Here is a 27,920-nt window from a genome sequence, read left to right as displayed (position 1 = left end):
CACCCTCTCCTTGTTCTGCTCTCCCCACCTATTCCACCTTCCTCAGGATCCACTGATTTCCCTCTTTCCTACTCACTCTCTCTCTTTCTTTACATTTTTAATCACAGTTGTCTATTTTTGCTCATTTTAAATATATTTTTAATCAATTTCTAAATTCTTTTTTATATTTTTACATTTTTTGTTTTTGTGAAGCACCATGTGATTTTTATCTTCAGAGGCGCTATAGAAAAGATCTTCTTCTTCTTCTTCTTCTTCTTCTTCTTCTTCTTCTTCTTCTTCTTCTTCTTCTTCTTCTTCTTCTTCTACACCAAAAAACTTCTGTGCCACTGCCAGTATAAATCAACCCTATACACTATTTGAAGCAGCTCCATTCTGCGCTGCTTCCTCCAGTGTGAAGTTGGGGTAAGACAGGCAGATTGTATTTTGACAGATCCCTACTGTGTTTTACTAAACTCAGGATGAATGTACAGATTTCGTCGCTGTAATCACAATTGGTATACATATTCAGTTCTTCCATTAGGAACCCAGCAGATTGCATCAAGTCACTGACTGATATCAGTGTCTTTACAGCAATCCTCATACTAAGCAAGCATGTAGCAACAGTGGAGAGGAAAACTCCCTTTTAGCAGGAAGAAACCTCCAGAGAATCCTGTATCAGTATAAGCAGCCATCTGCCATGACAGGTTCCAAGATGCCTAAATCCTCAGTTTAGTTCAAAGTTTTTACCCAAAGGTTAAAAGGGGAATGGGGGGTGGGGATTTCAAATGTGGTTTTTACTGAAGTAGTGGATCTCTTTTTAGGCATTATGTTGTAATTTTTATTTGTATTATTATCATTTGCATTATTATTTCTTCTTTTTATTCTTTAATTGGCGTCATTGGTGTTTGTTGAATTTAAATTGTTTTAGTAATTTGTGTATTTATTTATTGTTCTATTTTTAGTGATGGCCTGGGTGAGTGAAGCATGGTGGTGCCGGGTCACCCTCTGTCAAAAACAGATTTCTCCAATGAGACAAATAAAGACACTGGCTTTTTTGAGACGTGTGTTGAACGATTCCTGTCTGGGACTAATATTAAAATCTGACCAACGATTCTACAGATGTTCTAGCAAAAGCTAACACAGACACAAGCAAAACCAGATGTTTCTTGGTTGGGATATGGCATTCATAATCAAGCACAGCCTTTTTCTGTTCTGTCTTATAATGTGTAGATATGAATGTTTACTTGTTAATGAATTAAGAAGTGACTTTAGAATTCTTATCATCAAATTCTACACCGAATAAAAATAGAATAGTATCATCTTTGTTTATTTAGCTAAATCTAAACAAATATGCTAGTCCACACTGTATATGTAATCAAAAACTGAGATGTTATTTTAATGGGTGACTTTTGTGGTGATACTTGTTTAACAACAGATGGCAGCAGAGCCCAACGATTCAGTATCAACCAGCAGTACTTTTAAATCCATAGGCTAAATCCAGAAATTGCACAAATCATCACAGAAAAAAGGAAGAACGTTAATACAACACTACACACAATCACCCTTTTACTGCAAATGCATCCAAAAACAAGCAGAAAAGATCACAGAGCTGCACAGGATTCAAGTGGAGACAGAAGCGCAGAGAGAAGGAGAGTAGGCAGGAGCAGAGGATAAAAATAAATCAAGGGGAGGGTGGTTACATAAAAGTATGTAGTGATGTGATGTAAAAAATTAAAAGCAAAGACATACACTGTCAGCTCCCATCCGCTGCTTTAACAGCCACAAGATAAAAAGGATAAAGTAAGAGGAGGGGACAGAGCCAGGTTTCCAAGGTAAAACTGATATTCAGGTGACATTTCTTGTGATTTATGTAAAACTTGCTCTTCTGTGTAGCTCAAAACTGTAGATTAAACACCCAAGATGGATGATAAGACACAGAGAACGAAGCAGAAGAGACCTCTTCTACATTTTAACTAGGTAGTCTCCAATCACATTATTTTATGTTTATGTATTTAGCAGACACTATTGTCCAAAGCAACTCACAAGGTTTGTTTCACTTTTGTGCGTCGTCCGTGTCAGCAGAGAAGGTAGGGCCAGGGAGAGGTGGTGAGGACCACGCTTAGCCTGGTGGCCCGCCAGGCTAATAATGCGCTGGGGGACATCCTGCACTTTATGCACATGTTCTTTTCGCAAAATCGGCAGAAATCACCCAAAGACATGTTAATTGCCTCGTGAGTGAATGAATGAAGCTTGAGCGAGTTGTTGTTGTTTTCCAAGTACGGTATAGGTCATTTGATTTGTTACTGTGACTGGCTAAAGGCAAAATATGGTAGCCAGTGCCAGCCGGGCACTACCTTGTGCGTCCTCCAATCAGCTAAAGATATCCTACCAGATAGCCCTCCCTCTTTCAGATGCTGCAGAGATTCCAGAACAAAATGTTTAGACTCGACACGGGGCGGGGCCACACATAGAGATCTGGCTGCTGCCCGGTTAAAACCCTCTAAAAACCAACAGAAAAAACTACCAGGCAGGATATATTTAGGATATTTACTTTTTATTTTTGAGAGTATTTATTGAGTTACATGATCACAAGAAATCTTTTTGTTTGCATCTGTTCAAAGTCAATTCTTCTGAACGGTAGCCGTCACTTACAAGGAAACAGTAGGAATGAAAACAGAAGAAGAGTTTTACCTTGGAATGTGCTACACTTACAGAATGTACATCTAAGCAGGAAATGAGTTAGATTTCATTGATGCAAAGTTGCAATAGGAGGATTATTCACAAACTACACTGGTGCACAGCTGCTCTGTTGATCATCTGTAAAATTTTATGAATCAGGGAATCTTCCATTTCTAATTTAGAAAGTAATTTTAATGTAGTTCCTGGTCATGAAGGCTGAACTAGAACCCAGTAAGGTTCAATGTGTAAAAGTAAAGGCCTGTATTTATATAGTGTTATAAGATGGGGTTTGGACCTCAGTGTGGGTCACCAATAACTACACAAGGAGTCTTGAGACAATTTAAAGTAATCAAAATAAAATAGAAAAACAACTGCTGAAGAAATATCTCTATCACAATTGTCATAAAAACTCAACCAAATTGTCAGATGCGGTTATAAGTGAGCAAGAGTAGATATGTGTTTGTCTACCCCCTGAATTATTAAGTGTTTGAAGCATGCTTGTTTTGTCAAATCAGGGCTATCTGGGTCCATGACTTGACAATTGATATTTAGTGGTTTTGAAGCTGAACAGTTTGGGAATCACATGTTCTAGAGTTCTAGAAACCCCTAAAGATGCTTTACAACACAACAAAATCACCCATGCACACCTCGATGATGCACACACACATCCACACACGGGCCGCAATGTAGCCACTGCAGCCCGGGGGCTAACTGACAGAGGTGGGGCTGACCATACTTCTCTGCCTGAGACCCTCCAAATAATCTAACATGCATGTTTTAGATGGTGGGAGTAAATAATGTCACAGTGATGTGTGTGCTGGTGTGTCAGTGCCCCAAGGCAGAAGGAGCCTTTATGTACATCACAAACGCCAGAGCCTGAACGCCTTCGACTTACATTAGAACGATAAACTAAATTAAATATGAACGTTCACTCAAGAACAATGCTGCAGATTGTTGGCTGAGGTATTTTCTTTATATGCTCTGTTATTTATTTACATAAGTCCAAATATATTAACAGTTTCTGTCATTAAAATGCACACATTGGCATGGTTTTCTCCACAATCGGGGGTTCAGAGTAACTGTTCTACCTGAAAAATACCTCAGCTGGTGTCATTCAGACTCAGATGCCCTTTGCTTTCTGTTCAACTTGAATAATAAAAACATTTGTGCAGCACATTCTAAACATTCTTTGCTTTACAGAATCCCAGAAAATAACATCAGTATTGTCAAAGAACATAAAAACAATTGGCCCATTTTCATAATCTAACATAAACAGAAAAATAGTTCGAATGCAGCCTTTCACTGGTGAGACAGGATTAGTGTGTGTTAGGTCAGCTTCAGGCCTGGGGCAAATCCTCACAGTAGCTTTCTGACTCAGTTTTCATCTTCCAAAGGTCTCCAGATGAATATGCAAGCTGCTGAACATGGAAGACTCGTTATTAAAGGTGAGCAAGCCAAGACAGCCTCAGTTTGTGTATCAAAACGTTATCTAAAACTGAGTTGTTATGAAATTTCAAATCAGGGGTTATCAGTGAATTGTGTCAAAATTTGCAGCTTTAAGTCCAACAGGTGTTCTTTAGTAAAATGTTCACATTATTGCATCAAACTATGCTTTTCCACTGCTTTCGTCTGGGTGATGTATGTGATTTTTGTGAGTTGCGACTGGTGGGAAACCACAACCAAAGGGAAAAACTATAAACAACTCGGTAACAGACTACAAGACTAAAAAGTGACATAAACCCTCAACATGAATAAATAAATGGAAGACCAGTCATGCTACTAACTTCTACTTCCTGAAACTGGAGCACAAAATGACTCACTAGGCATTAATTTATACCAGGAACCACAGCAAATTCAATCAATTAGCAAGTGTATGCCCTCTATAGAAGGTTGCATTTTTGCATATTAATGGTTTTTATAGTTTGGTTCAAACAGGACCTTAACTTTTAGAACTTTTTGTTCAGTTTGTGTTTTAGTTAAGTCTAGGGCAGCAACTAACGATTATTTTCATAATTGATTAATCTGTTGATTATTTTTTCGATTAATCAATTAATCGGTTTGTTATTGTTTAGCTATTTAACCTATACAAGTGATGAATACATTTCAGTTAAGAAAAATAAAAACATAAGAGAATTCTGCAGTTGACTGCAATCTATTTTATTGCACATGAACACAGTCAGCGGTGTAAAATGAGCTAAACAGTGCAAAATATCAGTCCAGAATAATTTTTTGGCATCAAAATATAAGAGGTAAATTCCATAAAAAATAATGTAGAATTGCTGGAGGGTGAGTGTCTTGTTCCCCATGTAGTTGTCCATCGTTGCTTGTTTTTTTCTGCATAAGAAACACAAATAGACTGAAATAAGTACACATATGAAATAAAGCAGCACACGCACTACAACACTAAATCAATATTACATTATTTGAATTAATTAACAATATACAGTGAACATTTATTTTGTCAAAAATGTGTTGTGAGGCGTTTTACAGCATCAGACAGTAAAACAGTCTTTTAATAGTAAAAAAAAAAAGACTTTCTGAATTTCTCCTGTATTTAAAAATTGAAAGCGTACAACTATGCCGCGTTATATTCACCTGGACCTAGCTCGTCTGTATATTTTTCTCCGCGGAGTTGTCCTTTTTTGAATGAGGAACATAGTTATGGGTTTGTGCCGTTTTTCTCTTAACGAGAACATTCTTATAAACAGACGTGCTAAATTTGGCAAGCGCATGACACACAACACGGAGGCGATTCACGATTGCATTTAGTCAATCAGAAGTAGAACACCGTAGACTGATGCGGCAAAAAAACATGTTTAACATCCACTATAACGAACTCAGCTCCCAAATTTGATCTGCGTTAGCTTGTTTATTTTCTGTTACTTACCGGATTCACCGGACTTTCCTCTGCTGCATCAGCCCCCACATGTTTTCGTCTCAAATGTTCACTTAGGGACGTCGTGCTTCCGTGCCACGCTAGATGGTTATTGCATATTTTGCAGGTCACCCGTCTTTTCATGGCATCTAGAGTGAAGTGCTCCCATACTCGTGAGGTTTGTGTCCGGGGTTTCTCTTCCGTTTTGTCGCTTCTATTTTTCTTCCGTATTTCTTCTTGTTCCGCCATCTCTCACAGCAAGATGAGCATCAGTAACGTGTTACGTCGTGAAAACCGAGGGCACTTATTGGCTCGTTTCTTCTTCTACGGCTCCACTGGTAGATCAGTGGCTCATTACTGCCACACACTGGCGGCAAATTTAACAGATTGTAACCGATGTCAGATTGTGGTAAAAATTAGACTTTATGCGGTAAAATATGATTATTAAACAACTAATCGATGACTAAAAAAGTTGTTAACTATTTTAATAATCGATTGTAATCGATTAAATCGATTAGTTGTTTCAGCTCTAGTTAAGTCCAGTGCACGCTCTTACAAGATATAAGGGCTAAAATGTTCTACCAAGTGGTTGATCTGCCAGTTAAAGGGTTACAGGTAGAAGAAGAAGAAGAAGAAGAAGAAGGAGGAGGAGAAGAAGAAGAAGAAGAAGAAGAAGAAGAAGAAACAATCTTTCAATAGCGCCTCTCAAGATAAAAATCACGAGGCGCTTCACCAAAAGAAAAAATTTAAAATATAAAAAAGAATTTAGAAAATTATTACAAATACGTTTAAAATAAGCAAAAATAGACAACTGTGAAACTTGTGTAGGAGCTAAAAGCAGTGTTTTGTGTACGTGCATGTTGACATGTTGCTCATCAATGCCAGCCGGTTATCAGGCAGCCCAGCTGCTGAGTACATGCTCCAAAAACATGTTGATCTGCCCAGCTTATGTAAGTTTCAACTACTTTTGACCATATTAGGATGTGGAAGTAGCACCCCATCATTTCTCAGAATCAAAAGGGAGGTGGGGGTTGAATAGTATAACTGATGCTGCGTGGTGTAGGGGAGTGGGCTTTTGCAGAAGGATCTCCAGCCGAGGTGGTTAGATCGAAGCTGGACGCTGTCCCCTGTGAAGTGTTGGTGATGTATGGATGAGTTGTGTAAATAAATGCCCCCCGCTGAGTTTGGACAGAACCTGTCTCCTTCTTGTTTTTGATAAGGAAAAAAGAACCACATTTGGCGACCACGAAGCGGGAAGTAGAGGTGTGCTCTTCGGATCGTTTCGCAGCCCACGGAATAAACTTCTGGGCCCTAGGTAAGAACAGTTTTTGTTCAATTTTGGAGTTATTCCGTGGACTGAGAACTGGTCTGAGAGAAAAAACATGCCCTTCTCATAAATTAGAAGTTATAATAACAAGAAGAGGCATTTGTCCAGAGCAGCGGTGAAATTATTCACACATGTGTGAAGTCAGCTGAGTCATTTTGATGACGGACAAAGTTTGTGACAAATTAAAAGCTGGGACAGCGAGAATTGGAATAGAATTTGACAGCTGATTAAAGTCCAGTGAGGACAAGTGAACGAGGTCGACAATTGAGATCCAGTATGCCCCGGTGAGGCCGGGATAAGATTGGGATCTGAGAAAAAGCGCTGAAGTTGTGACAGATAAGCTTGCCAGTAATTCGGTTGAATCCTCGGGGATTGGTAAATTTCATGAGTTTTTGGCAAAGATATGTTTGACGTCAGAGTTTGCAGCAAAGTGGCTGTAAACAACTCTAGAGCTCAGAAATTGTTTGTTTGTGTGAGTGTGTTTGTGAGAGAAGTTTTGTGGGTGGGACAGGCGTGTGAGATAAGCGTGTGTGTGTGGAGGAGATAAGAGTGTGTGCGAGTTGAGAAGTGGGTGCGTGAGTTGAGAAGGTGTGTCAGGCGCCAGAGAATTAGAGGAAAAAAGAAAAACAAAGGAGTAATACAGATCAATATTGTTCACTGCAGTGCTAAATTTTGATGTTTAATGTTATACAAATTTCAAAGTCTGTGATCTTGTTCTGATTAGTCTTTAAACAGAAAACCAGAAGTTAAAATAATTAGTTTTAGAGTGACATATATATAAATAAAAATATATGCTGAAGTGCACAAGCATGATAACTACTTTTACCAGCTGGGTAATGTGAAATATGAGAAATATAGATTATGATTAATAAATAAATAATAATGTTTATGCGTGTTGAGTGTGTGGCATAAAATGATGCTTCGGTGTCAAATTGCTTTGAAGTGTGTTTTTCTTATCTCTATGCAAGTGTGAAAGCTTTGCTGTGTGTGGTTGTTTTACTCGTGAAAGGTCAAATACTCTGATCTTGTTTGGGCTGTTGCTTGGATGAACTGGAGAGAAGCTGATTCTTCTTCTGCTGATTCGGTCTCTCTTGTGGTTGATTTTTTCCTGTGTTGTGATGTTATAAAGCTGTATGAGAGTTGCTAAAATCTGAAGGCTGAATGCTCTTGGGTGTTGTCAGCGTGTTCGTTTCTCCGTAGACACCCTGAGCTGTCAGACCCAAGTTTAGACTGAGCAGAGGGGCCAGTCCAGAAGCGCAAAGCTCCACCTACAAGCTGTCCTCTCCATACACACGCACAGACACAGAAGTACAGAGGCGATCCCGCCTCTGACTCCACCTCTGTGTGTGGATAGGTTGGTGAGCCAGAGGGCGTAGAGAAACCCCACCCTGTGGGCTGAGTTTTGCTCACACACAAGCTTGAGATTCAGCATAAGGCTATTTTTAGCCTGCCACTGCACAGCTGCTGAGGAAAAAAAAAAAAAAAAAAAAAAAAAAAAAAAGGGAAAATAATACATATTGAATCCAGATTTAAAAGGTTCACCTATAAAAACTTTCAGGCATTAAGTTTTTCTTTCAACAATAACTAAAGCTTTTGAACTAACTTTACTTTAGTGTTACATCAGAAGATATTTGATTTTAAGGCATTTACAATAAGAAGATAAATTGTTCAACATTTGTGTAAACAGAGCAATAACAGATTACTCAAGACCACAGCATCATATGTCACCAGTATCTGTTTCAACTTTCAATTCTTGTGTTATTTTCAGGAGATTATAAATAAACAAACTAGTCAACTAATCAAAGGAATAATAGTGTCTGTGAAACTTCAAAATGTCTGTCACGCCAGCAGGAATTTTGGGAGCAAAGAATCCTACTTTAGCAAAAGAGATAAAGCACATGTCAGAGAAGTGGTCAAAACGGACGAGAAAACTATGCAATCCGTGGCCATCTGAAGGCACTTTTGACGTAGTGGCGTGTGATAATTTGGAATTGAGAATTCAGGATCATAAAGCAGATGGGTCCAAGAAAAGACAGCAGAAAAGAGAAAAGGAAATTCAGATCCTGGATTTATTCAGGAATGAAGGAAAGATTTACAGACAGAATTTTAAACAGGCCATCCTTAAAATGAAAGACAAAGTGGACAAACCCCAGAAGGAAGTGAAGGCCCCATCAGAAGAGGGCCTGTATCCCCTTTTGGGAACCGTTACAATTACGGGAGATTTTGATTTGCGCGACACATTCGACAAAGGTCCTAAGGGTTTAGATGTTGACAATGCAATTTTAAAATTAACAACATCACAGCAATCAGATGAAGCACCTGGCAAAGAAAAGCATGCAAAAGGAAGTGAGGAAAGAGAATTCGAACAAACAACTCCACCTCGTGGAACGCATCCAAAATATTGCAGTACAGAACGTCGAGCGGTAAGGGAAGAAGGACGAAGGGAGATTGATTGTTTTGCAGAACATAAGGATTTTTTGAAAAGGCAACCGAAGGCTAACTCATACTGGATTGACCTTGAGAACAAGGATGAGGATGTACATGATGAGCTAAACGATGTTGACCAAATTATACAGGACATATCTGAAGGCCTGCGGAAATCCTTAAATCACATCACAGGCACACATTCAGATGAGGTTAGTGAGAACACCACTAGCACAAGCAAGGAGAAAAATTTCAAGCCTTTTTACAAACCAGGCATTCACTCACCAGAGCGTGGTGACCCAAATACAGGTCTGACTCAGGAGAAGGAAAAACCAGGTCCTAGCAGTGAAAGCCGTGAGCTGAGACCCAGACATGACTTAAAACCACCTATTCGATACACTAATGATGGTCAGTACCCAATTTTAATTAAGGGCACAAGAGCTAATTATATTCCCTGGCAGAGCCTCGACCTCACTGGTTTGGTTTCACGGCTGCCCCACATTCAAGATGGCGCGGGAAGGTGGATTGGGGCCTTCGAACAGGAGACAACTGGGCTAATGCTTGCCCTTGGAGATCTCAAAGCTATTTTGGCTCGAGTTGTTGGGACATCAGCTATGGGAACATTGCTAGCATCCAATGGAGTCCAATGGATGCTTTTAGCTCCTACACTTGAAAAATGAGAAAATGGTGCAAAAGTTAATTTATTTTAGTAATTCAGACTGCGAGACCATCTAAAGGTTCAGGAACTCTTTGCAGGTATTTTGGATTCATTAGCTGATTAGAGTGTGACAGCCTGGCCAGCCATGCTTCCTTATGGGCAGCAAAGGATGTCACAGTCTGGGTTTTTTCCTCCTGCCATTTGCTAAGTGGTTTTGAGTCTCCTTCTGCAGGTGGGCATGTCTGGAGGTGGCCAAGCTGCAGATCATCAGCTCATCAGCTGGCCAGGGAGTATTTAAGCAGCTGAGAGACGCCATCACTTCGCTGGATGATTACTCTACCAGGGTACCTTCTAACAGCCATCTTGAGTCATATATTCGAGTATTTTAGCCTTTGAGCATTTGCTGTGTTTTTGGACTTTGGATTATGCATTTTTGATCTCCTGCTGTTGTTTCCAAATAAACCCTCCACTCCCATCGCTGACCGTCTGAATTCTGGAGAACTTCTACACTCGCTCGTCTCTCAGTTCCTCCCTGGCCAATTCCACCTCCAGTAGCCTACCATTACTCACCTGGATCTGCACCATCTTCACGCGCAGCTCCCTCACCCTCCAACTCTGGATCCCAGCTCCTAGAAGCTTCATCGACCCAGACCGGGACCCCCCCCCCCCCCCGAGCTCTTTCCTCTCTCAAGACTGTAAGTTCTCAAAAGATCACTAAAATCCTCTGTCGCCCTTTCGAGCTGGATCTAACCTCCATCTGTCTAAGGATTCCCGTGCTTGACCCCTGTTGAAGATCTCAGCTACTTTTATGCTGCTCCCTTGATTTCTCCCTTAATAAATTATTGTTTGAACTTTCACCGTAGTCTGCGAACTGATTCTGTATGTCGTGGGTTAGACACTTACCTCACAACATGACAAAGGACCTTGTAACACTCCCATTCAAATAACCCCACCCCCTGAGAACTCTAACCGAGCCAATCAACACTGAGCAACATACGTCACACACACCGATACCCAGTTTCTCAAACAACGAAGACGGCGTCTGTGGCGGAGTTCGCTGCGGCTCATTCCTCTGTTCTAAATGACTTGGACACATCTTTAAAACCACAACAAGAAGAAGCGTTAAAAGCCTTCTGAAAAAAGATATTCGCGCTGTCGCAAGATGCCATCTTTGACAACAGCTAAAAAACTACAACGTCACACGATACAGTCATCATTTCCGCCTTTTTCTGATTGGTTACTTTTAGCTGGTTAGTCCCGCCCCTCATGATGCTCTCTGCCTCCGAGTATCCAGACTCCTCCTTTGGGTAGAACAGAGGGCGAGTCTGGCAGACCAAGTGTGACACTGTGAGTTTAGAAGATTGAACTTCTTCACAACATTCTATTTGTCTGACATTTTGAATATCGAATTTTCATAAACTGTAAACCATAATCGCCACAAATATAACAAATAAAAGCTTAATATATCTGGCTTTGCCTGTAATGAGTCTCTCAGCTTTTTGAATATTGAAATAAATGAACTGTTGCACCATATTCAATTTTTTTGAGACTCATAAATATGGAGTTTGAACCCCAAAACACTCAAACATAACTTAATCTGTCAAATGAAACATTTGAAAACATTAATGAAGTGACTATCCCTTCTTCATGCCAGTGTTTATCTTTGCTGCTAATTAACTCTGTGACATTTAATCATGTAACAGTGACGACAGTATCTTAACACTAGAGACGGCCAAAGACAAACCCTACCAACCAGGGGAGGACAAATGGCCTTTTGAAGGACAAGATCAAGGGATTAGATGCTCAATAGATTATATGCTCTATTTCATCAGCTACTCATCCTTAAAGGACAGAAAACTGGGTAAGTCAAATACAAAGACAGACAAACAGAGATAACTCAGAAAACTTTTTTGGAATCCAATTATATTTCATTTAATCAGTCAGTTCAAACAGTTGTAATTAAGGTTTGGAATAAATTATTCTAAAGCTTATATGAAGCTACAATAAATTACCTTGACTGAAAACTTGCATCATTATGAGATGAGTGGGATTTTTTTAACAGAACAGAATGACTCAAAATAGTTTCTGGACTTGCTTTTATGTTTGTATTACAAATACATATATTTGTCTCTTGATAACAAGCAGGTTATAAGTCTGCTTTGTTACTGTATTGTTAGCATCCAAGCATTCGATCCCTAACCCTTGATGCAAGTCTTTCAGTTGAATTGTGCAACTGCACAAATGTGTAATTCGGTGCAAATATATGTAACAAAAACTCTAAATTTTGGTCTAAGTGCCTTTTTTGTCCCCAGCTCCCTCCTGGTTCCCTCATGTTCTCCATTCTCCCCACCTTTTGGTTTAGTGTTTCAGTTCTCCTGCCTCCTTTAGTGAGTTTGTGTGTGTTTCCTTTCTCCACTTAGATCATTTATTTTCTTCTTTTTAGATCACCCTGTGTCCTTGTTTCTATTATGTTTTTAGTTTAGTTTGGTTATTTCAGTAGCTTTGGTTTTCAGGATTATATTTGTTTTTTTTCCCCCTGCTTATTTCTGGTTCTCCTTAGTTCATTATTTTTACCTGTGCCCAGTTCCCACACACCTGCCCCTCGTCTCCTATCACCCAGCGTCTGTGTATATACCCTGCCTGTGTCTCTGTTTGTCGGTCCGTTGTTGTTTGTCAGTGTTGTTTTGTCTCCCTTGAAGTTTCTCCAGGTTCGTGCTCATCACCGAGCTTCTGTTTTGTTTCTTGGTCATTCTGTGTTCCTTGAGGTTAAGCTTGGTTATGCGCCTTTGGATTTTTGTTCATCCTCCTTTCATAAAAGTAATTTATTTTCTTAAAACCACTCCTGCCTCGAGTCGTTCTGGGGGGTTTCTGCATCTTGGGTCCAACTTTTCTGCTCGCAGCATGACGCTAAGTTGCAACAACATTCAACTGAAATTAATACTTTGTTAAAATATTTCATTAAACCTATTAACTTTCATGCTACAATTGCTTTAAAGCAAATATACAATGATTAAAATGAATGACAACTGGATCAGGATGAGACAAAAACAATCTGGCCTTTTTTCTCTTTGTATCTTCTGTACACACACAGACAAACTTAGTTTTTGATAGAAATATTATGACTTTTTAAAGTTATAATTAGCACTATGGTCAATGAAAAACATGTTTATGGAGTTATTTGCACTAAATCCTTCCAGAATAAGCCGTTTCAGGGCTTCTTTCACTTTGACAAAACAAGCTGGAGCTGGCCATGCCCAGCCATCCACCGCTTCAGGCCTGGTGGGGCTGAGGAGTAGAGTTGCCGCAGCAGCCCTCTCTTACACATGAGAGCTGATTTTATTCAACTATTCCAGTGTGAGACATTACAAACGGTAACTTTTTTAAACACATTTTTTAGCACACAATTCTGAGAACCAAACACTAAAAGAGAAAGCGTGTGGACATTGCTTTTTGGAGTGTTTATAGAGGCAGCAAAGACCAAAAGTGCAGCACAAAAGGATGGAAAAAGTATATTTTCTCTTTAAAAACATTTTCCATAATGTCAAGGTTTTCAGAACTGCAGCCTACTTTTGGGTGCGCACAAATGTTTTGTGCAAAACAAAACAAAACAAAACAAAAACAAACAAACAAACAAACAGCTGATACAGTTTTGGTCCACATTGTCCAAACTGTATCTTGATTCTTTTGCTATTTACAGAGGGATGCAAACATTTGGCCAGCCTTTTTAATCTTCATTAAAAAGGCTGTGTAACTCGTTGGTTGTTACGATAAAAAAAATTCAGTTAATATGTTAATATATCATATAAGAGACACACACAGTGATGTTTGAGGAGTGAAATGAAGTTTATAGGATTTATAGAAAATTTGCAATAATTGTTTAAAAACAAATAGACAGGTGCACCACACAAAGAAAATAACTCAATATTTAGTATGTAGTGTAGTTAATCTACATAACTAGAATTTAACACTGTTTGCTATTCAGCTCTGCTAAATCCCGAGAAAGATCAAACAATTTGGCAAATGAAACTTATGTCATATATAACTATATCCACAAATATTTATATAATCGATAGAAGTTCATACACCAACTGGCTTGGTCTATATTTAATCAAATGATTCATTTTTAATTTAAGAGATTTAATTTAATAGCAAAAGTTTATTTTTTTTAAATCAGAAGATTTAAAGAAATCTTTGCTCGTTCAGTGACCAAATATACACCACTCTGTGTTTCATTTCAAACAAGAGTCAGGTTTAAAAAGTTAAGAATTTATTACAAACAATTTAAAGATGACAATTTAAAAGACAATTCATAAATGACAATTTATATAAGTTTTGATATTAAACTTGGTATTAAAGCAACCTGTGTCTGGGTGAAAACTAAAATGAAATGTGTGTGTGTGTTTGGAGGTGTGAATGTGTCTCAGAAGGTTTTTATCAGAAAGAGAAAACACGTTCTGGGTGAAAGAGTTGGTTTGCAGCTGAGCTAAGTTATTTCTTAAAGAAACAGGCATACGGACGCAATCTGTCGGAAGTGTCTACCTCACCCAGTTAGGAGACCCCCTTTTGGATCCGAGATGTCAGGTGGGATGATGAACCCCCAAGCACGAGGTGGGTAGAAGAACCGTAGCGCAACCAAATCGGTCCTGAGATGTCTCCGGGTCACAACGACTGATGAAACTGGTTGCGTCTCAAAAATCAATAACTCTGATGGAGTTTTGCGTCAGCTGGTGACAGATGGCGTTTATTGTTGAAGCAATTCTATCAGCGTGACAGAACAGCTTTGGTAGAGATTTCGAGCGGCCGACCCAAAACTCTGGACTCTCGTCGCCACGGAGAGAAACCAATTTTGAGTTCCTATAATTAGTTCTAAAGGTTTTGAAATCAATAAAATGACAACAGTGCCAACGTTTTGCACCTGCCTATGTTTGCACACTTTCTGCAAATCCTAAGAAATTTGTTTTACTTCTCAAATGTCACTGTGTGTGTCTCCTATATGATATATTTAACTGAGTTTTATATTGTAACAACCAAAAATATATACATGAAAATCATGAAGACTAATAAAGCTGTCCAAACGTTCACATCCTATTGTATTTAAAATTGTGTTGTAGCTCAGAAGAAATTGTTGGTATAAAAACCATGTAAATTATTGGCTGCATCATCACAATTCATTTTTCCATGCATATAAATCTACGTCTGCACCTGAGTGGAAACCGGGACCCTGACACTTGCTGGCTTGATCTTGAATTTGAACAGAAGGCAAAGAATCAGACGCTGCTTCGTCTTGCAGTACTTGTACAGAGATTGGTTTGGGGACAATTTTAGAGTTTTGCCCCCCATGGTAATCTGGTTCATAGTTTATTCACACAGCAGTTCAGGTAAATGCATTATGCTCTGGTTGTTATTTCTAAAATGCCTAACAGATGATAGGACTCAATATTATTGTTGGCCCTGATTGCAAGGTAACACAATTCAAAGCCCATCCAGAGGTACTGAAAAAGAAAACGTGCTACAGATAGCATGAGAGAAAGAGGACCTTGACTTTGTTTACATTTAGCTGATAAAAGAGAATCCCAGAAGCTGAGCTGGTTAAAATTAAATTGAAGAGCATTTTGACTAAAACAGCACTAGCCTTTACTCTACAACAACTACAGCACAAGCAACACACCAAAGAGTCTCTTCATATTTACAGAAAAGAGTCATACAATAAAGGAGAGCATTGGTGAAATGTCATATTACCTTTGGTGAGACCTCCTGAAATCAGTCTCTGCAGGGACTGGATCAACTTCAGCACCCCCTGCCTGCAGCGGCTGGTACAGCCAGCCATCCCGGGGTTAAGCCGTAGACAAATGAGGCAGGTTCCTTCCAAAATTTAAGAAAATAATTAAAAAAATAAGTAATTGAATAGCCGTTAATGTGGAATGTGATGCTGGGTCTGCATCAGGAGCTTTAGAGATGTGACAGCATCAGGTGGTTTTAGTGTCAGGAGGTTCTTGTTCCTGCAGAAGGAAAATGTTTCAATGAAAGCCCTGTAAACATTATATGTGACAGTGTTTTAACTTGCTTATTCATATTCAGAAACACACACATGCACACACACGCATGCACACACACGCACACACACACATACACACACACACACACACACTGAGGAAACACACATCCTCGCATGAATTGATGAAGTTAAGAAGCCAAAAAAATGGAAGTGCCAGAAAAAGACAGAAAAGCTAAACAAACAAGGGATGACAACTGCAGAGAAAATATAGATTTTAAAAAGGTACAACAAATTCTAAAATAGCAAATGATTTTTACACATCCAAATTGAGGAGGTTAACGCAGCAAAATATTAAAAGAACCTAAAAAGTCAAACCCAAATAGTTTCTTCCACTGTGGACATTTTCTCCATCCAAGAATGAGCAATCTTATTTTGCTCACCTGTCTGCCTCTTTGTCTTGTCTTCTGTCAGGAAATGTTCTGATCCAGTTCTCCTGTGCAGCAAACATTCGCGTGTATCTTCTGAACTGCAGTGGAGGAGTTATATTCTGGATGCTTTCAGCAGATCTGAGCTGCATAGAATTGCCAACAGCCACCACACTGTTCCCTCCCTCCCTGCTGTGTGGTCCCTCCTCCTGACTTGCATTTGTGCTTTCTCACTCTGATGTTCTTTCCTCAACCTTTTTTCTATGTACATACGCAGTTGCATGATTCAGTTAGCAGCCTGGTAATGACCCAGGTTAAAGTTGGGGATTTATGAATTATGATGAAGAACTGATACTTTCAAAATGAAAGTTTGTATCTTTGCATCCATCATTTCACAGAAATCTTTGTTCAGTTCAAATTTCTGTCCCACCGTTTAAAAAAAGGACTGCTTTACTCATTGTAGACAACTCCCTCAAAAGTCTACATTTGGAAAAATACAGTTTATCCTTCAGGATTTATGTGCTATCAGCTAGTATGAGCACAGCCAAGATCAATTTGTATTTCTATCTTCTTAAAGTGGAGGTTCAATAGTAAACGTAAAACACTTGTTCTCTCTGAAACACAATCAGTCAGTTTCACATGCAGGCTGAACATGAACACAGTATTAAACATCTATTCCCAGCATTAGAAAACAGAAATAAGATGACTAAACACATTCAGGCTTGTAGTTTTTGTAAAACTAACACAACAACTTTGCATTTTTTACTTACAAAAGAATAGTGAATGGAGGCAGCGGAAGCGTTGCATTGCTGTTAGCGCTCACGGATTACTAAACTGCTGTTTTGACAAGTTATCAGATCGTCTAAAAATAGGTCGTTTTTTAGTTTAGTATAACTCCGCTTTTACGTTGCCTATTAATAAAATTTAAAAACTGGGGTGTAGTTTATAATCTCCTTTTTAAAGCCGAATTGAAACCGAAACTTAGGGAGGCGGAGTCTTGCTCCCACAGCGTCCAAAATAAGACCTGTTCAAAAGACGCGTATACTCGTCCATGGACCCCAGAGGTTTAATGTGACGTAGCCAATGAAACGGTCTATGGTTAAGATAAACATTGTCACTATTTTTAGTTAATTAATAAATATTGAAACAAATTGTAGATAGGAGTCCTAGCTACAAATTCTATCATAGGACATTTGTACATTTAATTTTTAATTTATTTATTTTTAATTTTGTTCCTCTGTCTTGGCCCCATCCAGCCAATCAGGCCCTAGGCACGTGCCTACTTTGCCTTTGCGTTAATCCGGCTCTGGCTGTTAGCCAATCAGAAGTGAGATGTTTACATGTCATGAATGCTAATAAGTAAGATTCCAAATCCTGCCGTTTCCTCTAAACCAATCAGTGGTAGCAAAGATGATCTTTGTGTCAGGCTAATTAAAAATATCAGTGATAATCAAATTAAAACTACGGATATACATAAAACCCATTTTTATTCATGAAGAACTACTGATGATGATGATAGAAGGTTTCTAAAGTAACATTTGCATTAACCGCCATGAAAAGTCAGAGGATGGATGAGTTTTTAAACGGCAGCAATATGTTTTGAAAGCAAATATGCCATGAACACAGCTGTCTACTCACTAAAGTCACTCTAAAGCAAGTTATGTAAGTCTGCAATATGCTTGTGGAGACAGAGCTTTTGAGTTCTCACTCCAGTGAACTGGGTAAACGCCCCAGGAAAGCATGACGCAGTGCAACTTCTGTCCACTTCCTCCCCCCATCATCTTGTCTATATTTAATGTTTATAGATTTTATTTATCTTTTCAGTGCTGCAGTCATATTTTAGGAGGCCTCAATGCGACTGTGTTTCTGTAAAAAAACAATAATAATAATAAAATAAAAAACAAACAAGAGAGTTACATCAAAAACAATGAAAAACACAAAAAAGAAAATGACAGTGGAACCTTGTTCATGCATAACTTCAAGTGTTTTTTTTTTTTTTTTTTGCAGAATCTTGTTTTGGCCCCAGGGGAAGAGCACTTAACTCACAATGTGACAGTAAGAATTGCAGAGCACAAGCCCCACAGCCAAAGTGTACACATGTGAGCACGCAATTAGTGAGTACAATGTGATCAGAAACACTTATGAAGAAAGGGCAGTGGTTCTGTTTGGAGTGAAGTGAAATGAGATGAGGTATAAATTCAAAAACAGAAATCAAAAATTGTTTTAGACAGAATATAAATTATGAAATTTCTCCTGACAGCTTACTCAGCATCTATTGGAGCATTTATCTTTCTGCAAGCTTGTGGAAGTAGAATGAACATGTAAAGATGGGTGTGATGGGGAATGCATGAAAAACGTAGGTATTACCCTGGAGAACCCACCAGTCCAACACAGTTAAAACACAACTGTAAATGCACACATTAACTTCTGAAGTAACAATCCAAATTATTGCTGCACCACTATGCTTTTTTTTCTGTCTCCAGTTTCTTATAATGCAGGTATTTATATGTCTATGTACACACACAAACACACAGCAGAGGAGCTGTAGATTTATCGGAAACCAAACCCATTTTCCTTCTTACACCTTTAAAGAGCTCAGTCGTCTTAAGTTTGGTAGTATTTTAAACTGGCATCAGGTAAACTCTGCAAGTTGGAAGTGAGCAGCAAGAGCTAAAAATGACAGAAGTGATAGAATTTGCAACCCTCTGCACTTGGTTGGTTGATCATATGTTTTACAGGCAAGGATTAAATTGTTGCCTTCGATAAAATAAATGAAAATACCACAATATAGTACCTGAAGTAGCTCAAAACTATCAAAAGCAATTATGATTAAAAGGGTTCCCATTAAAAGGTTCACCTTGATCCCTTTTGAAGATAATCCTTTGGTTACTAGCCTTGCTGCAGTTTGTGGACCTTAATCAGCATCATCTGTCCAACTGTGGTCACAGGAACATCCAGCATTTTCTTTATCTTTAAGTTGCTTAATTGTCTTTTCAGTCTCCTGAGATAACTCCATGTTCAGTGTGGTACACACACTGATACTGAACAACACTGTGACTACCTACAGGGACAAGGCTGAGTAAATGTTTGTTTGGAACTTGTCAGTTGGTTATAGTGAAATTTGTGATGTCCAATTGCTTTGATCTATATTAGCATCTTGCTAAAAGCATAACATTGATTTAATATTTTAATAGACCTTATAAAAAAGTCCTGCTGTGGCAAGTCCTAGCTAGAGGGCTTTGTTTTCCCATCTGAACCCAAAGATAGGGAATAAAATTTTGTACAGCTAAACAAAAGTTTTACCAAAACCATAAGTAGAAGGCAATTCTTTTCAGAAAGACATGAGCTACGCTGAATGTCTTTTGTTTGTCTATGTTTTCATTGTTTGACTGGCCCACAGTGAACTGCTTATGGGACAAATTAATTTGTAGATGTGTAGTAGATAATGCACTGATTAAAACTTGCCCCACTAGTGTAAATAAAGCAAAATTGACAGCAAAGTAAAAGTTTATAGAAATAATAATTGCACAAATAGTTTTACATGATGTTCTTGGCTGCTCTACGTTATATTTTCAAACTGTATGAACTGTACAAACTGTAGGTTGTATGTACAATTAGTAAGATGATTATTATTCATAAATTTGACACACAGTTTAAATACTGCTTTATTTTTATCATAAGAAAGTATTTTGGTTATTTTTAATCCCAGTGGATATTCAGATGGAAATTAGAAAGAAAAGAGGGAGAGGAAAGAAAGAGACGGGGGCAAAAAGTTCACAAAAATAAACAATACAGGACATAGACGAATCTGCTTCTAGACCTGCAGAGAGAGAGAGAGAGAGAGAGAGAGAGAGAGAGAGAGAGAGAGAGAGAGAGAGAGAGAGAGAGAGAGAGAGAGAGAGAGAGAGAGAGAGAGAGAGCAAAATCAAGATATCATGGAGCCAAACCACACAAGGAAATGCAGTATAACAGTAACACAATTTTATGAAAAGCACATGGTAATAATGAATTCATGGTGCATTTTGTACCAACCACAGCCCAGGGTAATGTGTGAAAAACACCCAAGTTCATACCTGTGAGGATACTATGTGAACACCTGTGCTTGTACACATGCTCATATATGGTTTCTGCACAAGCCTGCCTCCCAAGACCCATGGAAAACATGTAGGAGATACAAGCCCCAGACATCCAGATGTCCCTCCGGAGCATGGAAACTCCAGCAAGACTGCAGTGGAAGCAGGCAATCCCTTTGCCCCTTTCTTTTTTCCATTGTGTTCCAGTTCCTTCAACTATTCACATTTTTCCTTGATGGGAACATCAAAACAGTAAGTTGACTGGATCATTTGTGAAATAAGTCAGTTACAAGTAAGCAAAAACTTAGAAGAACCTTAGTTTCTAACCCAATTATGCTGCGTAGTATCAGTGGTGCCCTCACAAAAATAAAAATGTTCCATGCCATTTAAATCCATGTGTGTGTTTTTTTCTCATCCTCTTCCCATAAAACAAACATAAAAATGATCTGATGACTAAACTCATCTAGATCCAAACACAAGTTCACTATCTTTGTGTCTAAGATCAGACCACTTGGCAGCATTTCTGCATTGGATCCTCTTCAGTAGTGTAGAGAAATAGAGTGATGTAACGATCTAGAGTTGTATTTTAATATACTGTAAGTAGATCACTTGTTATAATCAGAAGATGGGCTGTTTTTATCATCAGGGAGTTTAATTAAACACTCTGTATTGACTTTGAGACAAGAAAAGAGATAGAGTTGGGATCGTTTAAGAATCTTTAATTTCTTAATTATAAATTCTTAACAATCTACCAGGACTAACTCTGTGATGGATGAAAATGGATTTGGATGTTGTGTTGGTGCGTGTGTGTGTGTGTTGTTCAGGATCTTTAGGCTGACGGAGCGTATCTGGTTGTTATGACTACGAACCACGAGGCTTCGGAAGCTGATGACATGAGCAGCTATTTTGCCGTGTACGTACCCTGTGGAGTCTCCCAGGTAGATCAGGAAATGCCAGGTCCTAGGACCTCGGATGTGTACTAGAGCTGGTTGAAGCAGCGGTCACAGCACGTCAGAGCCCGTCTGAAGGGTCGACCCCGGTACCATCGGCAGCGTCAGCTAGTGGTGCTCTTATTTTGAAGGGACGTCGTCTTGTTGGTAAACAACGGAAATCTCCAGTAGCTTCACAGTTCTCAGTTAAAGAAGAAAGCACATCTGGCCAGGCTGTACTTCTCTTTTGATGACGGTGGAACCCCGTAGGACTTCCAACTGAACAGAACTGAAGTCAAAATGGAAATGAGCTTAAAATGGCGTTGCCTTGTTTTATATCTCTGAATTGTTGATAAGTTTTAGTAAAGCGGATTGGACACTTTAAGTCAACAAGCCAGATTCTCTTGCGGCAGCCGAAAGCTCTGATTGGTTGGAAAAATGTGTCATGCGTTTCTATGGAGATGAGGGTCAGTCTGTCTGTGCAGTAGTCCTGTTTTCATTAAACACATAAATCATGACATCTTTATTCCACAGATCATTCACTTGATTATTATTGATCAACGTCTGTTTCGACTAGCTTTAATCACAAATTAAGTACTTTGATTATTGAAAAGCGTTCTTCTTCTCCTTCTGGCTCTTCTCCTGGAATGTAAACAGTCTGAGGAACACCCGACCTTGGCGTTTTCTACACGGGTGTTACTGTGTACAGGGGCAGCTGTGTGGAGCTGAAAATTATGAAGTTCATAACGTTACAGTAGTGTCCCTCCTACCATCTCCTATGATCACCAGACTCTTTTGTCCTTCCGTTTGTTCACAATAGCCCAAGATGCACTCAGGACAAACCTCCCTGTTTGTTTATCTGAGTGCGCACTGGCCTGGAGCCAAACGACGATCCCAACCAGCGTGCCTCCAACGATGTTTACCCAGTCCCGGGAAAACGCCGGAGGAAAAGAGGTAAACAGGCAGGAATCCAGGTGAGAATAAGACTTCTCTTAAAGCGTGGTTTATCTAGTAAACATCGGCGTGATCTTCTAGCTTCTTGTCCTTTGTTTGGCGACTTGAGCGCCACTTCCACATTTCCGCCTGGCTGTGTTGCGGCGCGGTTTCTCCGTCCAAGTTTTTTAAGGTCGGTTTATCCTCATTCCTCAATGGTTTCTCCTCCTGTTCCCTCCATAAGTGATTTTTATAAACACCGTGGATCTAACCCTGCTAATTTACGTCCACTAACTCTAGCTGTTTCTGTAGTTTCTGATTCCTGCACCTCACTCAGCATGGCTCCATTAAATACCCTCTCTGTTAACAATAAGTCATTCCTGCTCAATGATTTAATTCTCTCTAAAAACCTGGATTTTCTGTTTCTGACTGAAGTTTGGCAGCAAACATCTGATTATTCTAGTCTGATTGAACTCTGCCCGAGTGGTTAGTCTTTTCTTAGCCAGCCCCGGGGTTCTGGTCATGGTGGAGGCCTACCTGTTGTTTTCAGAGACCATCTTCCTTGTAGCTCTACAATCTCTGGTCACTTTGCTTCCTTTGAACTGCAGCTGATTAAAGTCGGGCGTAAGGACCCGTTCTACTGTGCTGTGGTTTATCGTCCACCTGGTCCAAACGGGTCTTTCCTTCAGGAGCTTAGTGACTTTCTATACTCCACTGTGAAGCTGTCCAGATTGGTGATTGTGGGTGACTTAAACATCCACGTTGATGATCCCTCTGATCACTTTGCCGTGAATTTCTCCAGCCTTATGGACTCCTTCTGCTTTACCTAGCAAGTTTCTGGCCCCACACACACAAGGGGACACACTCTGGACCTTGTTTTTACCCTGAGTCTAAATGCTGACAGTGTATGTCCTGAGGACGTTTATATTTCAGATCACCATTGCATTTTCTTTAACTTGTCAGTTTCTGCATCCTCACCTCCTGCTCGCCGTATGGTTAGTTCTCGTTTTCTTAATGAGAGCACAGCTAGAAAATGTTCTGCTGCTTTTGATCCACCCTGTTCTTCGGATAACGACCCAGATTCCTTAACGTCTCAGTTTAACGAGCACTGCCTCTCCATTCTGGACAACATCTGTCCTGTCAGAACCAGATCAGTTCCTACAGTGAACCCTAAGTGCCAATGCAGACAAATTGAGCACTTGTGGAAGAAAACCCATCTCCACGTCCATCTACTGCACCTAAGGGATCTTCTGACATCCTTTAACTCTGCAGTCAGAGACGCGAGGGTTTCCTATTTTTCCAACCTGGTGTCCCATAGCAAAGGGAACCCCAAGGCGCTGTTTAACCCCATCAGCAGTATCGTCTCTCCTGCCTCTCCTACAGCCTCCATCCACTCTGTTGCAGACTGAGATCTTTCTGTCTTCCGTTGTGGACAAAGTCAATAAGGTTAGATCTAGCATCTCTCCCTCAGCTTTATCGCTGCCTCTCCCGACTCCAACCAGGCCCATCATCCTAGATAGCTTTGCTCCTGTTTCTTTGCCTGAGTTAACCAAACTAGTTAACTCTATGAAGACCTCTGCATGCCCCCTCGACATCTTACCCTCATCTTTGTTTAAAAGTGCTTTTCAGTCCATCGATCCCAGCGTGCTCTCTATAATTAATGCTTCTCTGGTTTCTGGTCAGGTCTCTGCTTATGCTAAGAACACTGTAATCCACCCGCTTCTTAAAAAAACAAGTCTTGACCCCTCTCTCCATAGCAGCTTCAGACCCATCTCTATACTTCCGTTCATCTCCAAGATCTTGGAAAAGGTTGTGGCTAAACAACTCACAGCTGCTCTTGATGAACATAACATCTATGATTGCTTCCAGTCAGGTTTTCGTAGAGCTCATTCTGCTGAAACAGCTCTTCTTAGGGTCTCTAATTACCTTCTGACTTACAGTGATGCAGGGAACTGTTCTGTTCTGGTCCTGCTGGACTTGACTGCAGCCTTTGACACTGTTGACCATCACCTGCTACTGGAGAGGCTGAGAAACTGGGTAGACCTATCAGGAACTGCTCTGGAGTGATTCTCCTCTCTCCTGCTCTTTCTGAGCATTCCTTTTCTGTGGCTGTCTCCAATTTCAGGTCTTCCACCACCTCCCTTACCCATGGTGTCCCACAAGGTTCTGTGCTGGGGCCTCTGCTCTTCCTCCTCTATCTGCTCCCTCTTCAGCACACCCTGAGCTCCTTCAAAGGAATCTCCTACCATCTTTATGTGGATGACATCCAACTGTACATCTCCTTTAAGCCCCATGAGATGTCTAAGCTGCAGCTGTTACACACCTGCTTAGACTGTATTCAAAACTTGGAGGGCTGGGAGCTTTCTACAGTTGAATGAAGATAAGACTGAGATACTCATCTGTGCCCCAGACAAGCTGGTTCCCAAAGTCAGAGACTCTCTTGGTCAGCTTGCTTCTCACACCAAACCTTCCGTCAGGAATCTTGGTGTGACCTTTGACCCAGCTCTCACCCTGGACTCTCATGTCAGTTCTTTTGTTCGCTCTTCCTTCTTCAATCTCAGTGAACATTGCAAAGCTGAGCCCCATTCTGTCCCGCTCTGAACTTGAGACAGTTATACACACCTTCATCTCCTCACGCTTAGACTACTGTAACTCTCTTTTCACGTGTCTGAGCAAAACCTCCCTGAACTGTCTACAGGTGGTTCAGAATGCCTGTGCTCAGCTTCTGACAAAGTCCTCTAAACACACCCACATCACCCCACTTCTCCTCCAGCTTCAATGGCTGCCAGTCAACGTCAGGGTTCATTTCAATATCCTGGTTCTGGTTTACAGGGCCTTACATGGAGAAGCACCATCTTACTTTGGTGATCTTTTTTTTGTTCCTATAACCCCAGCAGGCCCCTGAGGTCCAGTGATCAAAGCCTACTGGTTGTGCAGCGCACCAGGCTTCTGTCATGATCGCAGGAAGCTTTCTGACCCACATGAAAGAATCACCACAGGCAGGAGGTAGGAAATAAGAATATGGTTTTATTAAATGAAAAAATAATAAACAGAGGACGCAGCTCCAGACGGGTGCTGGAAAAATCCAACGGGAACTAAGGGCGAAACTTCGACGAAGCGGAAACCAAGCCGGGGTCTAAAAATAGAAAAACACACAGAGGTCAAACCAGGAACGAGGGAACCAGATATAAATAGAGGGAATGGAGATCTTACAGAGCCAGAACAGAGGATGGATGTGAGGAGAGGGTTGGTCAGGTCTGGTCAATGGAGAATTGGGTTGAGGCAGGAGGGCTGTGGCTGACGGGTATCCAGGGCAGGTGAACGGCGGAGAGCAGCTGGCCAGGGGAGATGAGTGACGATGTTGAGGTTCACACTCCAGGAAAGACAAGAACTCAGGCTGGGATCCAGTAGTAGATCTGGAGGCAGGACAGGCAATTAAAAAACAGGACAAGCAGGGCAAGATTGCAAAATTATTACAAGTTCAGTACGAGGCTGGAAGCTACCCAGGTGAGAGTATCAACCGGCGCTGGAGTGTGGACACGCCACTCCTTAAATCCCCTGGCCTTGCTGATGGGAAATCAGCAGCAGCTGAGGCTCTCCGACACGCCCACCTGCAAAAAGGCTCAGAGGGAAAAACAGCAGACTCATGACAGCTAAAGACCAAAAGTGACAGATCATTTGCTGCTGTGGCCCCCAGACTCTGGAGCTCTCTCCCAATGAGCCTGAGATCAGTGGACTCAGTGGACTCCTTTCAAAAACAGCTGAAGACTCACTTGCTCAAGGTGGTTTTTGTATGATCTTCTTCACCACTCTCTCTTTATTCTGCTCTCCCCACCTATTCCACCTTTCTCAGGATCCACTGATGTCCCTCTTTCTTATTCACTCTCTCTCTTTCTTAAATTTTTTTAAATCACAATTGTCTATTTTTTCTTCATTTGAAATATATTTTTAAACATTTTCGAAATTCTTTTTTATATTTTTACATTTTTTGTTTCTGTGAAGTGCCTTGTGATTTTTATCTTGAGAGGCGCTTTAGAAATATTTTCTTCTTCTTGTTCTTCTTCTTCTTGTTCTTGTTCTTCTTGTTCTTGTTCTTGTTCTTCTTCTTCTTCTTCTTCTTCTTCTTTTCAGTATATCAGTAAACCACCCGGCTGAAAATTATATTTAACCATCTGTTTTAAAATCAAACTAGTAGCAATACTCTGACAAATGTGGTTGGCATGCGTGAAAAATATCAAAACCAAAATATAAAGAAAAAAACAAAACTTTTACTCTGTATCCATGGAGATTTGAAGATATGTTTGCCAAGAACTCAGAGGGGAAACAACTTTCGTCAAATTTATTTGAAGAAAATGTTGTTTCCATAGTGAAGCACTATCCTAAACACCGATGTTAGGTGTTTGCTTTTATGGACTTAATAGAGCTACTTGCATGAAAGAATAATTTTTCTTTGCAGACTTTCTGTTTCTTTACATTTCAGTCTTATCGGTATGAAAACAACTCCTTTCTGGTGTAGGCAGCAGCTCTAACACTGCAGGAGCACCACATTGCCTCCCACACTCAGACACAAGCTTTCTCAGAGAAATCTGCTCCTGGATCAGCAGACAGGAGTTTAGCAGGTGGAGCCAACAGCTTAACCCACATGAAGAAACAAACAGAATCAAGTAAAAACAGAATTCATACAGAATTATTATTTTTTAATGCAAATGTGATGCATGATTGCACAAGTCAAGATGTCACTGATTAATGTTTCAGTATTTTCCTTTTTTAACATCACACACAAAGGTTTTTTTAAACCATTGTTGGTTCAGCTTTCCTTTAACATTATTAAACCTTTTGAGGCATTCGCCACAGCTCAACCAAGAGCTGAGTCTGCAAAGAATGCAGCAGGGATGAGTGGAGACACAAGAAGAGCACACGTTTTTTCAAAAAGGCAGAACGTCTAGGTGACACAAAGAAAATCATATATGTGGTTTTAATCTATGCATTTCGTTATTTGTGTTTATTCTTAATCCCTTTTATTATAAACTTCTCTCTTGTTCATTGGGGAAAATGCCATGGCTGCTTTAAAGATGAGAAGCTTTCATGTGAAGAAGCCAGAAATAAATAAAAAAAGAAAAAAATTATATTTTAATTTGCTTCACACCGCCTACTTTGCATCCTTCTCACTTGCACAAAGTAGGAGGTATCTAAACCTTTCAAATTCCCAGAGAAATAAATAAATAATAAATCATAATTAGGTCACAACTATCATATATATATATATATATATATATGGATGAACTACATTGTAGCCACAGCTGCCCTGGGGTGCACTGACAGAGGCTATCTATCTATCTATCTATCTATCTATCTATTTATCTATCTATCTATCTATCTATCTATCTATCTATCTATCTATATATATATATATATATATATATATATATATATATATATATATATATATAGATAGATAGATAGATAGATAGATAGATAGATAGATAGATAGCCTCTGTCAGTGCACCCCAGGGCAGCTGTGGCTACAATGTAGTTCATCCCCACCAGCGTGTGAATGTGTGTATGTGAATGGTTGAATGACTGATTGTGTTGTAAAGTGCCTTGAGGGGTTCCAAGACTCTAG

The 27,920-nt window shown here is 39.8% G+C and overlaps 1 protein-coding gene and 1 long non-coding RNA gene across 5 annotated transcripts in view; one reads left to right on the top strand and one right to left on the bottom strand.

Annotated features, from left to right (window-relative positions):
- The window catches only part of kcnip1b (Kv channel interacting protein 1 b), a 35,489-nt gene extending 18,948 nt beyond the window's left edge, over positions 1-16,541 (bottom strand). For all 4 annotated transcript variants that reach the window (XM_070555323.1, XM_054730655.2, XM_015961130.3 and 1 more), the window contains exons 1-2: positions 16,378-16,541; positions 15,682-15,941 (exon numbers count right to left, since the gene is read on the bottom strand). Coding sequence is in view for 2 of the 4 variants with exons in the window: in XM_015961130.3 (XP_015816616.3) it covers positions 15,682-15,769 (88 nt within the window). In the remaining 2 variants the exon portion in view is untranslated. The remainder of the gene's footprint in view (positions 1-15,681; positions 15,942-16,377) is intronic.
- Positions 212-4,104, top strand: LOC139072097 (uncharacterized). Its single transcript, XR_011521704.1, has 2 exons — positions 212-1,811; positions 4,053-4,104. It is a non-coding gene; the product is annotated as an uncharacterized lncRNA (long non-coding RNA).
- Positions 16,542-27,920: the final 11,379 nt, after the last annotated feature.

Source organism: Nothobranchius furzeri, chromosome 10 (assembly GCF_043380555.1).
Source record: "Nothobranchius furzeri strain GRZ-AD chromosome 10, NfurGRZ-RIMD1, whole genome shotgun sequence".
Taxonomy (NCBI): Eukaryota; Metazoa; Chordata; class Actinopteri; order Cyprinodontiformes; family Nothobranchiidae; genus Nothobranchius; species Nothobranchius furzeri.
This window is presented reverse-complemented; position numbering and strand designations above follow the sequence as displayed.